Genomic DNA, 14,015 nt, shown 5'->3' with positions numbered 1-14,015 from the left:
TTTTGAGTGAATCATAATGATCACTAAAATAAGATAATACCTATGTGTAAGCAAAATATCTTGAATCTAACGAATTAACAAATGTTATGAAGATAATAAAATCATCCAATTGTAATATTTGCTCAAAGAAATTTACAATTTGAAGACGTAAAAAATGCTCTGCATTTATTAATGTTATAAAAAAGAAAATAAATAAAAATTATACCTTTTTGCATAATCTAATGTCACACACTTGTCGTCCTTCCAAATTAAATACATTATGATTAGAATATACATAGAAACAAGCGAAAATGCAACATTGTCATCCATTTGATATGGAGGTGAAATATTTGTTGTTGGAACAATCTTTAGCGATAAGAATCAGTACGTCAAGTACTCAAAGATAAAAAGGACATGTTATTTTTGATAATACATACATATATAATGTCTTTATCCCTTTCGGAGTAGACAGTGCTAATCTTGAAAAGACTCTGTTGTTATACAGGAGAATGGTGAAATTGAGATTCAGATAGTGACAGATCGTAAGCCCATTAAAGAATCTCAAATTTGTAGGACCTTTTCCACATCATGTTTTTTACTTCACTACCAGACTTGTACTATTGAGATAAATACGTATATTTTTTTCTGTTTTTTAAGCAATTTGTTTTATTCGCAGTTGTTAATAAATTCCCTCTAGCCTTCTGGTTCTTCTTGCTATTACGAATATGACAATTATAAACTTCTTTTACGACATCCATGGGAAAGAGATGAAATGGTCCAAGTCTAAAGAACCGCGAACCATATGACACGGTACTATTATTGAGCAGAATATCAAAAAATTTCCATTACTTATTTAAATCGGCAGAGTACCTGAACGGCTATGCGTAAAGGAAAAAGGAAACGGGGGTCCGCATGATATGGTGCGTATGCGCATGCAACTGTTACAGCATGTGCAGTTGTCTCCGTGATTCCGGTTAAACTATTTTGAATAATAAATATTGTATGGGAAAATAAAAAAAATATGTAAATATAATAATTGTGGTGAAATAATATAGGAATTGAGACTTTGTTAAAACAGAAATGGTCCTGCAGATAAACTTACTATAAATAGGTACTAAACGAAAAAAAAATCTGTAATCTATTCTATTGCCGAGTTATGTTATGAATGAAGTTATGTTATGAAGATGTTAAGAACTCCTAGTTCTTAAAATCTTTGAGAGTCCATGAATATCGTGGTATCCAACTAATAACTTTATCATTAACTAATCCATTTCTCTTCATCATTTCACATTTTTATCATTAACTTATTCATTTCCACCTCCAAGAAAGGCAGATATTATTTTGATACATACATAAGTATATAGTTACGTCTATACGGTCTCTTGCGGGGTAAACAGTCTTGTAAGACTGAAAGGCCACGTTCAACTGCATTGCTAAATGATGGAATTGAGATCGATAGAACATTGACTACAAAAATAAGTCTAAGTTTATTTGCCTTTCCCTCAGTCGTCTTTTACGCCGTGGGACAATGAAAAATTTATAGAGTGACTCATATCTTTCGTATGGAAGTAGTAAATTGCTGGGAAAGATATGGTATTGCCGAGTTAGTATCTCATAACACACAAGTCTCGAACTTAATTTGTGCTGGCTCAATCTGAGTGATTCGTCACGTACTACATGTTTATTAATTTATTTCCATACTACCACGAGAGCGAAATCCCGGCCAAAATTTAGTCTGTTAATAACTCTATGATCATATTCCACTAGCAGTAGAAACCTGCACGCTACCCTGCACCCTCTTTCCGTTCAGGTTGACACACATGCCGTGTCTATTTCTGGAGATATAATTAGGTGAGTGCATTAAGTTACACCATATTGTGGGTGCAGTGCACGGATTTAACAAGTTACGAAGTTTAGCGGTTGGGACAGATGAAATTATTTACCTATGTACAGGTTGGCCTATTATGTTCTTCTGATGTATTGACAATGGAACTGAAAAATACTAGATTTAATACTAATTCGTTCAGTACTAAAAAGTAAGTGAGCTACAGAAGTACCTACAGATAATTATATTGTTATAAACAAAATTTGCCATTTTTAAAATAAAGTATGGTTTTAAAAATACTTCAGTAACATAATTGTGTATAAGTAGAACATCATACTAGCAGTTTTTTCTTCATTACTGCAATAATAAAATACAAAGAAAAAAACTCCGTTTTATCATCTTGATATATTCAGTATTAAAAAATTTATCTACACTAATTTATAACGGAAAACCGCTTTAAGATTATAAGGAGCTTTATATGTTTACTTTTCCTCGGCCAGATTAATAAATTATAAAATCCAGCAGTTTAAGTAAGTGTTGCAAACACAGATCATGGAAAATTTGGCGCGAATTATCTCAGTGATGAAAATGAAAATGCGCATTAAATATGAAGACGTCAATAGATAGTCTTAAATCTTGATAAAGGAATGTTATATATTCAGTGAAGTATATTATAATTCATGTTTGTGACTAATTTATTTCTATTTTTTGTATTCTTTTAATTTCATATTGTTAATTATAACTTCGCAACTTCGATCAACTGTTGTTTATAGTACGTCAATGCTTCGCAAGGATATTTTTAAACTAGGCATAGTACAAGACTTGGGATACATTTTTTAAAGGAATCCGAGTAGTACCTAACTGTCTTATCTCTGAGAAGATTATTGTCTGAGACTTTAATTTTTTTAATTTATTCAAGAAACTTACAAAACAAATTAAATAACAATGCAAAAAAAAATTTGTTTCAAACGTTGACAAAGCTATTTCATGAAACTTTAACTCAACTATTTCTATTTGTATAATGTTAGTTAATTATGACGAGTATTTAAAATACGTCTAGTATTCTTTTGTACAACAAAGACAGCCGTGTTGTATGTAAATAATGACAAATGTTTTACATGCGATAACTGAGTCTGCGTGAATCTTTGATGGTATCATCATTTATGATATGCAAATGTTCTATTTGATAACTTTGTGACCCGGTGAATCACAAAGAAACTTATCATTAACAAGTTTGTTTGGCTGAGTTGGTGAAATGACGACATACTTTACATTATACGGATATGTGAAATAAATCTTAATCGTAATAAAACTATTACAAAATGTATACTTAACAAATGACTTTATTATTTTAGCTCGTAAAATAACTGAGAAAATGTTTACGGTTGAGTAAGAAATTTTCCTTACCTACTCAACCGAACTTTTTAGTTAAACCTTTTTATTTTAAATTTATTCTTAGAGAACATTTTCAACTGCAGAATTATTCGGATGATATTGTGATAGAACATACATAAGCTAATGGAGGAAAAGATAATTACTTTATTAAAAGAAATCATTAAAATAAACATTAAGATGGAGGCTAGTGCCATTGCATGCATACCTATGCGGTATAAATATTAGCAAGTTTTGAAGCAAATCTATATGAGTTTTAAATATGTTTAAGTATTTATCATTGTTTTAATAATTGACGAAATTAGTCACTTCACAAGCTTTTGTTTCGCTTCACCCTTTGCTTATGTATTTCTTTTGCCTTTTCTTAAACGTATCCCACTTAGTTTTATTTTAATCTGAGGTTTTGATAATAAACAGTTCTCTTTCACCATCTGTTTTACAGTCTCACATCCAATCGCAGTCAAATTAAACAAATTATACTCAAACAAACGCATATGCCACCGTGACAGTCGAACTTTTGGCGTACAGTTAATATGTTTTTTAGTCTGTGCACCAGATGGGGCTGTGCACGAATGCCGTATGGCGTCACGTCATTGTTCGTTGATGGGATTCTGGCCAATTTTGCTGTCTTCTCGTGAGAAACCTACCTTATTAGGATTGGAAGTAACGACCAATGAGTTACTTTTTTTAAATTACACGAGCGTTTACTCGTACTGGAGTAAATGGGATGCCCAATAAATTAAACTGATCACTCTGATTATCACACTATTTGTCAAAATAAACACGGATAAACGGCAATGTCGTACAAGAGGTATACAACTAAATAACTACTTGACATAAAATATTTCATCATACATAGATGTTAAATATTGTATAAGACATAGTGAAAAAATTTTAATAGGTAAGAGTACATTTTAAATTCCTAAAGAAAAACTACGGGGATATTATTAAAAATATTGTTTATTTATTTTGAAAAATAGATATTGTCGATAATCAAGTTTAGTGGTGGCTTTTGTATTTATTTTATAGATCTTTTTTATCAAATCAAATGTATTTGTGAAGTTTAGCACCGGCTGGAGACAGTCATGGTTATATTTATTTGATATTTAGAAGATTCACAGCTACTCTCGAGATTATTAATATTGCCTAATGCCTGAGGCTTCTTTCCCGTTACTAGTTATGTATGACTAACCCTTTATGTGAATTATCTTAATTATTGGTGAGGTTTTGAGGGTTTAGTGCGAGTTTTACTCATTATTATTTATATTAAGATTTAATCAGCGGTTAAATTAATTATTATTAATAAATAATTTAATTATTTAATATAGCGGTAACGATGGTACTAATGCAATTACATACAAATCGAGTAAAACTGGCATTAACCCCTCAGTTATCAGATAAAATAAAGTAATACTACCTAAGTGATGAGAATCTAAACTTCAACAAAACAAATTTATTATCTTTTTAGACATTGGTGAGCTTTTTGTATTAATATAAATTCAGATTAACTTTTTACCTCTCTTTCAAATAAAGGTCTTCTATGATGATAAACGCTATAAGCCTCCAAACACGTGGATCATAGTTTGCACAGAGCGCATTCAAAAAGTGCCTATTGAATGGTGAGTTTCGGGTACGGTTCCCTAAAGGCGAAGTCCCTTTTTTGCTGGTTCCCATGAACCCTGCGACAATGGACGACCTCGCTGAAAGATCCAACGAGATCCACGCAAGAATAAATATTGTACAACAATAGGGTAGCTTCTTTGACTTTACTTTGGTTTATGCGTCGATCATTGTGTCTTGATACTAGAAAAAATTCCATATACCTAAATCTACAAATAGCAAACATGCATGAACTTGTATAGTCATCTTTGTAGTATATAACTTTGATAATATAATTTATTGTATAATAAAAGTTGGCCATCATCAAACAAATTATATAATAAACTTATACTGGAGAAACTCACTATTAATCCTGAAGCTTTTTTAATGATTTTTTATTAGTTTAGAAAAAACTTATAATACCTGTAATATAACTACTCGTATCTAGATCCATTCTTGTATCCAGATAATTACTGCACGATATTAAAAAGTATTATTAAGTATTAAATACCAAGACGAGTTCATCACCCTATACGCCGAACACAACAAAAGTTACTGCGTGGCCCGTAACGGACTTTTTCAAAGCGGGAACTTCTTCCTTATAGTAGTGTCATGGCCGCTATTCCCACGCACAAATCCTGTAGGTTCATCTTCATAATGATTTTGATGCGTGTGCGACCACGTGCATGCATATTTTTAATTGCGTGGTTGCATAAAAACTACCTTTTCAATGAAGGACTGCATAGCACAAAGCTTTATATATAAAGAGTTATAGTGTTCACCTTCATGTAAGGTGTGATTAGTGATATCAGGCCATAAATAAATTTATACGAAACTCTTGCATTACAACGTACAGTGGAAATTGCTGGGTGTATCAACTCCTGGACGTAACACTAGCCGTGGGAAAAAGTACGTGTAAAGTAAGAAGAATCGAGCTGAAACTAAACTATCTGTAACTGATAAAAAAACAAATGAAAAAAAAATTAAATGGCAACACAGGTTCCTAAAGAATTATTCAAGTTACCGCTAGTCAAGTACAGCAGCATAGATTATTGCTGTACTTAACGTACTACTCACCCGCTGGTACTCATAACCCTACGGATAGATAAGAAAAATTACAAGAGGACACTTGTCTCAGTAGTAAACTTAAGCGATAATCTATGAGTACAGAACACCACTTATTAGATCTTTTTTAAGTTACAAAAAATGGTAATGCAGGCATATCAAAATAACATTATTATTTTTATAATTAAAAACTGTATTTAATTTAGGATGCCATGGCGTGAGTCGCATCGCGCCATATTTTTAGTAATATTAACGACGATTAATTATTTAAAATGATAATAATAATTATACCTATTGTTTCTTAATCAAGTTCAGTTTACACCTGAGCCGTCTCTTACATTCATACAATCTGAAATATATTTACATACATAATCTGAGCGTAATTATCTAAAATTTGCGAGTTTAAACATTTCGTTTTAAGACAACAGAGATTTAGTCTTTTTTTAGTTTTTGTTACCGTTTACTAAGTCCTGCGTACTGCGTATCTCATGTGTATCAAAACAATAATCGTCTTAAACAGCGCTTGACGAATGAAGCGGAAAATGTCTAAATGGAAGCCAAAATAGCGTGCAAGCCGCTTACCCCGTAAAATATGGCGATATTGTCGATGTAGGAAAAAAAGGAGAAAATTAAAATTCTTTCCGCCCCGGAAACGTGGAGCGTGTGGAACGAAGCAAGAAATAGTGAACTTTGTTTACCAATATTAAAATCGCTTGCATACTTTTACGCCATCTGTAAATGCAATTCATTGCATTCCCAGAATCTTTAAATAGAAACTAGAACAAAAACCATTTATATAAATCATATTGCCGCTACTCTAGAGTTACCTAATTATTACCGATATCTAAAGGAATATGATTGAAAATTTCCAAAATAGATTCTTTAGCCAAGAGATGTTTTTTTAACTCATTACCTAGAAATTAAGATAAAAGTTTTCAAAAGCATTATCAAGTATTGATTCTAATGATAAATAAAAGAAACGTTATATATATTTTGATTAGTATCACAACACAATTGAAGAAAATATAAAATAACTTTTGCTATAGTCGAGAAAAAAAATTTAAGTACACATAGTAATCAACTTTTTAGAAGCTATCCTTTGTGGTGTACAAAGGATAGCTTCTAAAAACTTGATTACTTAGTCCAAAATAAATGTAAATAGCGATATTTATAACAAAGAGAAAATAATAGGTACCTATTTACTTTTTTCCAACAAACAAACCAAAATTAGATTTTTGTTAACAGGCTGATAAAATATGTTAAATTTGGTGAATAATTTGGTGGTCTTCGATTTTGTACTTAATAGATTGTTTTTACTGTTTATGTAATGTTTTTATAGACGAGTGTTTGTACTTACATGCTGGTGTGACTATGATATTTTTAAACAAAGACGAAAGTTGGAGGATTTTTATTGATTAATGTCCGCTCTTGCAATTTCACATTCTAATATCAATGTTGATAGGACAGAGCCAATGGTCACTAAATATGTAGGCAAGATTTAGCTGGATTAGCAATATTGTAAACATGCCGTTACCTTAGAATGAAATCAAAACAATCCTTACAAATTTCATATGGGATCGTATGTAAAAAGCGAGAGTTTCCTGTACTTTATGTCATAACTTTTAATCTTTCTTACCTTTCAACTTTTACCTTTCAACGTCATCCTTATATAATGGCACCAAAAAACTCAACAAAATCAGATCCCGAATCCAAATCTAAAAATTCACCCCGTTAGATGTGGACCCTTTTTTTTGTAACAGCGGCTTACTATAATAGCGATATCGCCTTACCGTTAACGGCCCAAAGTTGGGACTGGTTTTCTCACATTCAGTTTAAACCTTGTTTAAAGCTTGAGGTTAGGATTTTAAATAAAAAAATATAATCAATTTTAACTAATGGTAAAAAAAATTAAACTTTTGATCTAATCAATTCAATGTTTAGATTCCATCTGATTTTCGTTATTTTAATTTAACAATTAATTACACTATACTTTTTAATTTGTTAAAATAGGTGCATAATATTAAGTATATTTTTTATATTCATAATGGTGCTTAAAATATTGGCTTCATAAATATATGAATTATCAATAGAATTTAAATGTAGCAAGTGTGCAAAGTTCTATTTGTTAATTGTTCTGTACAAAGGATTCATTTATATCAATTGTACGCCAATGGGTTAATATCTACTGAACGAATGCTTGTGTAACCGTAATCTAAGTAGTCATTTGCTGATATATAAATTGACTTCATTAGCATACGGCTCAAAAGGGTTTAAACATGAATGGGATCGGATTTTTTTAAAGTAGTTTTTTGTCGTTGTTCCTATTAGGATTAATTACCATTGCAGAGTTTTATATAATATAACACTTATTTCATGTGAACTAAAAACCAATTTTCTTACAAAAAATTTTTATTGTCTGTTACGCACTAAATCTAAGATCACATATTTCCATATAAGAAGGCACTATTATAATATAAAATTATTTTTATAACGTTACATGCCATTTTCAAATTATATACATTATAAATATTACGACTACATTGAAATATACATAACTATAATTATCTAAAGTGCAGGACGAATTAACGAGTACAGGAAATAACAGCTACGTAATTAAACCTATAGGAATTTACACACATTGTCATATGGTGGAAAGTAATGCTACTTATAGGTAAATAACCAAGAGTTGACATTATCAGCTATCTAATTTGAACTTTACATTGAGTACAACTATAAAGGTTCCTCGTGCACTAGAATCATTATTCTGCTGACCGTTACGGAACACCTTGCGCCCGCGCAGTCAGCAACTGACTTTGGCACCACAGCTGTATGTTTACTTTATAACCTACATGTTACATCACAAATTATCTTCATAATTACAATTTATCTAAATAAAATTGAAATTTAACATTAATTTACATTTTTAGATTTTAAAAGTGGACGGGCTTGCCGAGTTTTCTCTTGCCACCACTTCAGTGTCTCTTCAAATTGCTCTCTGTCTTCTGGAGATACTTGAATATCTGGCAACTCTTTCTTCAGTTCAATATCACTGTAGTGCTGATCATCTATTATTTCATTGTCGCTTTCTTTGAATTTGAAGCCATTATGAGTAAGAATTAAATCAGGGTTGATAGCTTCTAAAGGTAAAGAAGATTCATCACTAAAGTTATGTATTTGTTGATGAATGGATTCTGCGTATTTGACTTCAAAATCATTTTCGTTTATTGGTATATCAGTTTCACTAAGATAATTCTGTTCAGGTATAACAGTGAATTGTTCTGCTGAATTAGGAAACGGAAAATGTCCTTCCAGAAGATGAGGATTTACATCATCATGTCCAAGCAAATCAGATGATGGTGTCAAAGGTTGACCTGAACCCTCTTCCTCTTCGTACAAATGTGGAGTGGAAACAAGTTGAAATGATTCCGCTCCAGCCAGTTCTACGTACTGGTGCTGAGATATTGGATGTAAGGAACCATCTAATTCATCTTCATCTACATCTTCATCATCAAGAGCTGGTGAATTAAGAGAAAAGTAGCTTCTCTCTTGGCTATTGTCTCTAGGAGAAGAGGATGCCGGCGAAGGAAAAGATTCCATCGATGGACGTCCTGAGTTTTCTTTATCGGCCTGACCAATGTTTAACAAGCTTTCCAAATTTCGTATGTATTCAACAGCCATCCGTAAAGTTTCAACTTTACTTAACTTTTTATTTGGGCCTCTGTTTGAATTTGCGTTCTCGAATGCTGCAGCAACTTCTTCTGGTATGTGTCGGCGTAAGGCGGCAAACCCATCGTTAACTTGACGTACGCGATTACGTTCTCGAGCGTTTCGTCTCGCAACTGCTAAAGGTGTTGGCGCACGATTTGCTTCTTCAGCTACATTTTCCCGAAGACGCGGTCGTTTTGTCGATATATTTCCTGAAGATGGATCAGCTGCACGAACCAACGAAGTCACTGATACAGTCGCAGGCGGAGATTGTATTTTCTGTTTCTTCCTCACTATAATAATTTCACGTCTCACATTTTGGTTGGAATCGTTATTGGTTATATTCACTGAATTATTCACGGATTCCTGGAGCACCTGCGACTTGCCGAGTGGCGAGTTGCGGAAGACGACGACCCCGATTGAGCTCATTTTGTAGAGATGAATTGCAGTTTTCACATGTTACGATTGTTTGCGTTGCATTAGTCGCGGAGGAGTCTATTGATTGACTCACGTAGAAGAAGATAACGGTACTTTGATATAAGTTGTTCGTATGATTAGAGTTTAGGTGGCGTCAGGGCGCCAGCCGCGGCGGGAATGGCGCGTGCCGGCCGTCGCACCTGGGGTTGCTCGCGGGGGGATAAACAGGGGTAGTACTTACGTTTACTAGTTGCACACATGCTCTTCCAAAGGGCGGAACCGGGCAGCGGCGCTATTCTACTGTGACAACACGTTGCGTTTTATTTGGTACTACATCTAAGTACAATTTTGTTTATGAGCTTATAAGACATTTAAATTTTTTTAGGATACAGGTATACAGTTGACCTAATGGCCTAAATAGTACAACAGTCAAAAAGATTGTACTGTATCTGTAAAGCTGTAAGAGAAGTACAATAGTTTTAAATTAAAGATTTATTTCAAGATATCGTAAATTTTATTTTATTTGTTTGCATAGATAATTCACTAATAAACATAGGTAGTGATTTAAGATAACCTTGTACGTGGACATAAGTTATCTTTAGGATAATTTGATGTAATCTAATAAAGAGTTTAAGGACATGAAGAGTACAAGGTTAATTTACTGATTACGTTTTATGATCGGCGTATCTTGTGAAGTTATGTTATATTTAACTCAAATATGTGCTTTAAAAATATCCCTTAAGGATTAAAAAACGTATTTTAAACTAGGTATTATTTATTTCCCGACCACAGTAGTTTAGAAATTTGTTCCAAATATTTCTTATTGTTATGGTCACCGCAGTCGTATCGAGGACAATAATTTTCATGGGGTGTCGCACCCAAACGCCGGCATGTGTGTGTAATATTATTGCACACATGCAACATATCAATATAATGCACTTACATATTTAACGCGGTTGCACACATATACAGTAATGATGTTAAAACCGTTCGTATTCTTGAATGGATTTTCAAAAACTGCGCAGGCGCAGGGGTTGGTCTGAAAGTATTTTAAGAAACACCTTGTTACATTAAAAGATAAGTTCCTGAATATGGACCACAAAATAGTCTATAAATTGTATTTTACCGTATACTGCGTACTGTAAACTAGCTATTTAAAGTACAATAACTATGAAAATTTAATAAAATTAAAAGAAGAAAAGAAATTCATCAATTAATTTTTTCCTTCTCCTTTAAAATCCTGATTTTCAATAATATGAGAGAATCAGTTACGACATTTTTAGCGAAGCAATTTTAGATTGTAGATAGAACAAAGTAATATCAATATCAATAACTAGAAGCAATAATCAGATAACGTTATCAATTGTTTCTATGACCCATTTAAATTTAATTATCAACATATCTTTCCCGCTACGAGAGCTGACCCTGCGCATGTGTGCGGGGCCGCCTACGCCACCGCCATCTGCTCACCCTTGCCTTTGTGCTCGGCTTTGGCACGTGCCTATTGCCTTTTGATCTTGAACTAGTTGTGTATGACGACTTTACTTATTGTAACAGTCATGATTAGGCTTGGGTTAGCAACAATATTACGCGACTAATTAATATTTATTATTTACAGATGTAGTTAAAGATAATATTTATACCATTACAAGAAAAAGTGTGTAAGAGTAGATTTCGGTGAATAATTATAATTTATGTTACAGTTATAACCCGTAATTCTTTAAAACCAATTTTCTCTTTATTTTTTCTTACTAAATTTACCACCGATACCATTAATGTTCAAATAAAAACTAGTTACCATTTCGAGATTTAGCGAAAACAAGCACTAGAGGTACTAATATGACATTAAAACAAGATATAGGTAGTTTTAAAAATCAGCAGGGGTTATATAGAAAATCTAACAGTAATAAACCCTACTGGTTCGGTAGGTTAACTTCTAACTTCTAACTGTGCCAATAAATTAGGTTGAGTTAGTTTTGGTCAAAAAGATTTGATTAATCAGTAGACGTCTCGCGATCTATTAAAATAAAGTCTATGAACTTTGAGAATAGCTTTAACTGTTTTGATTTGGGTAAACGTGTGTTGTCAAGAAAAAAGTGCAGTTTAAACTGATATTTCTAGTTTTAAAAAAACATTTTGTAAAATCGAGTTCTAAGTAGGGAAAACACGGGTATTAACTGCAACATATTAATTTTATAAGGGGGTTGGTATTTTATTATTTCATTTGTTTATTGTAAATCTCAAAAATGAAGTACCTCAAAAAAAAAAACTAACATTTTAATGTTAGTTTTTTTTTTGAGGTACTTACTTATAGGAAAATAAATAGTGTTTCCTTTAATTCCTTCTATTGGAAAATACGGTTGAAAAGTAATTTTCTCAGTTCATATTATAACTTTCAAAGGCACTTCGTATGTCGAAGAAATACAAATGCACATAAATATAAAATACGATGTTATTATCTGTTGTTTCGAAAATAAGTTTGGTTATAAAAAAGGTGTTATTTCATTTTAAGTGTTAATCTTTGGTTTTATTACAATTTAGTTTATTTTTCTTCTTCTTCTCTTCTTTATTCTATCTTTTGAAAACTGTTTGCTATGTCTACCATATAACTAATAAAGGCGTGATATATTTATGTATGCGATTTACTAAAAAATTCTAATCTTATTGATTTATAATTTTCCATATAGCTTGATGTTTATATTTCTGACTACACTTTTTGTGGTGATATTTGTGGTATGTAACGCCTATATTTTATCGATAAGCAAAGTCGATAGAAATTTCTTCAATCCATCTTTGCGTTCAGGCGCGAGAGTCAAATGCATTTATAGGCTTAAAAATAAATGTGCAATCTGAAATAACATCTTTAGGATTAGTGCTTCCAGCTTATGCGACAGTGCATCCTGTAATTCAAGATGTCGTGTTTTTTCCTGCAATCCGCTCGGTAAACCGAGGCGCACCATCTTGAAAACATCTGGGACCCTGGAGATTGGAATCACACAGGTTATATGAGAGTCTAAATTTAGCCAGACCATATGGCAATGGTTCCTTGAGAGGGGAAGGTGAACTAATCTGCGTTGTTTTGAGAGCATAAGTGAGGTGCTTTTGATAACAACATTGAAACCCGTTAAGTTATTGTTGATATTTTAAAAAGGAAATCGAAGGGATGTAACATTTAACAAATTAATTTAAATACTGAAGCTACGTTTCGTTTTCCAGTATTCAGTTATAAGACCAATGCCATAGATATCACAGCGGTGTCAAGCCCTGGGCGCGCCCTTTGACCATTATTCTGAGTTAGATAAGTCAGGATTTTACAAGATCTTTCCAATGGAACCTTACCCATATTAGACCTATGCAAAACGTAATATGTAATCGAATTAAGTTAAAAAATTTCATTGAATTCATACACGATAATACTTAAAAGAGACACTTAATAAAATATATCAATGAATAGAGAAACCTTAGCAAAAGAAATATATAAAAGAAATAACCGTTGTTACTTCAAAAGTCATATTAGAGCATAAAGAAACAGCTGTAGCCAAGTACGTCTTTGTTTACATACAATCAGAGTAACAGTAGGCCGTCTAGACGGTAGGCAGGCAACAGGAATAAAACTAACCTGTGCTTTGATCCACCATCTGGGTACCAATAGGTTGCCTTCAAACGCTAACCTATTGAGATAGGTTAAGGCTTAGGGCCGCTACCTGTCATTATAAATACTTTTATTATTTTATTAAGTCTAATTTTAAGTTGAGAGATGGGAAATATGGAGGATTTAGCATTTTTTTTATTAAATTAAGTAGGAATAGATAATCGTAATTAATTATGGTTAATTTTAATATTTTTCTCGAAATTAACTGCCACTGAAATAATCTAAAGCATGTTGCGGATTACCTATATTTGTGTAAAGAAGTGCTTTGCGGACTAAAGTAGGTATTTGATACTGAATTTATCAACAAATGTTTTGAATAATTAATACATTGATATGATTTAAAAATTTATTTTAGACAGTATGTCAAAGTCAAAACAGGCG

General features: G+C 32.3%; 1 protein-coding gene across 1 annotated transcript; it reads right to left on the bottom strand.

Annotated features, from left to right (window-relative positions):
* Nucleotides 1-8,598: 8,598 nt before the first annotated feature.
* On the bottom strand, nt 8,599-10,140 carry LOC106131087 (achaete-scute complex protein T8-like). The gene has a single exon (XM_013330077.2). The coding sequence runs from the start codon at nt 9,992-9,994 to the stop codon at nt 8,771-8,773; it is 1,224 nt and encodes a 407-aa protein (XP_013185531.2). The 5' UTR covers nt 9,995-10,140; the 3' UTR covers nt 8,599-8,770.
* Between the last annotated feature and the right edge of the window lie 3,875 nt (nt 10,141-14,015).

This window comes from Amyelois transitella, chromosome 6, assembly GCF_032362555.1.
Source record: "Amyelois transitella isolate CPQ chromosome 6, ilAmyTran1.1, whole genome shotgun sequence".
NCBI classification, from domain to species: Eukaryota; Metazoa; Arthropoda; class Insecta; order Lepidoptera; family Pyralidae; genus Amyelois; species Amyelois transitella.
This window is presented reverse-complemented; position numbering and strand designations above follow the sequence as displayed.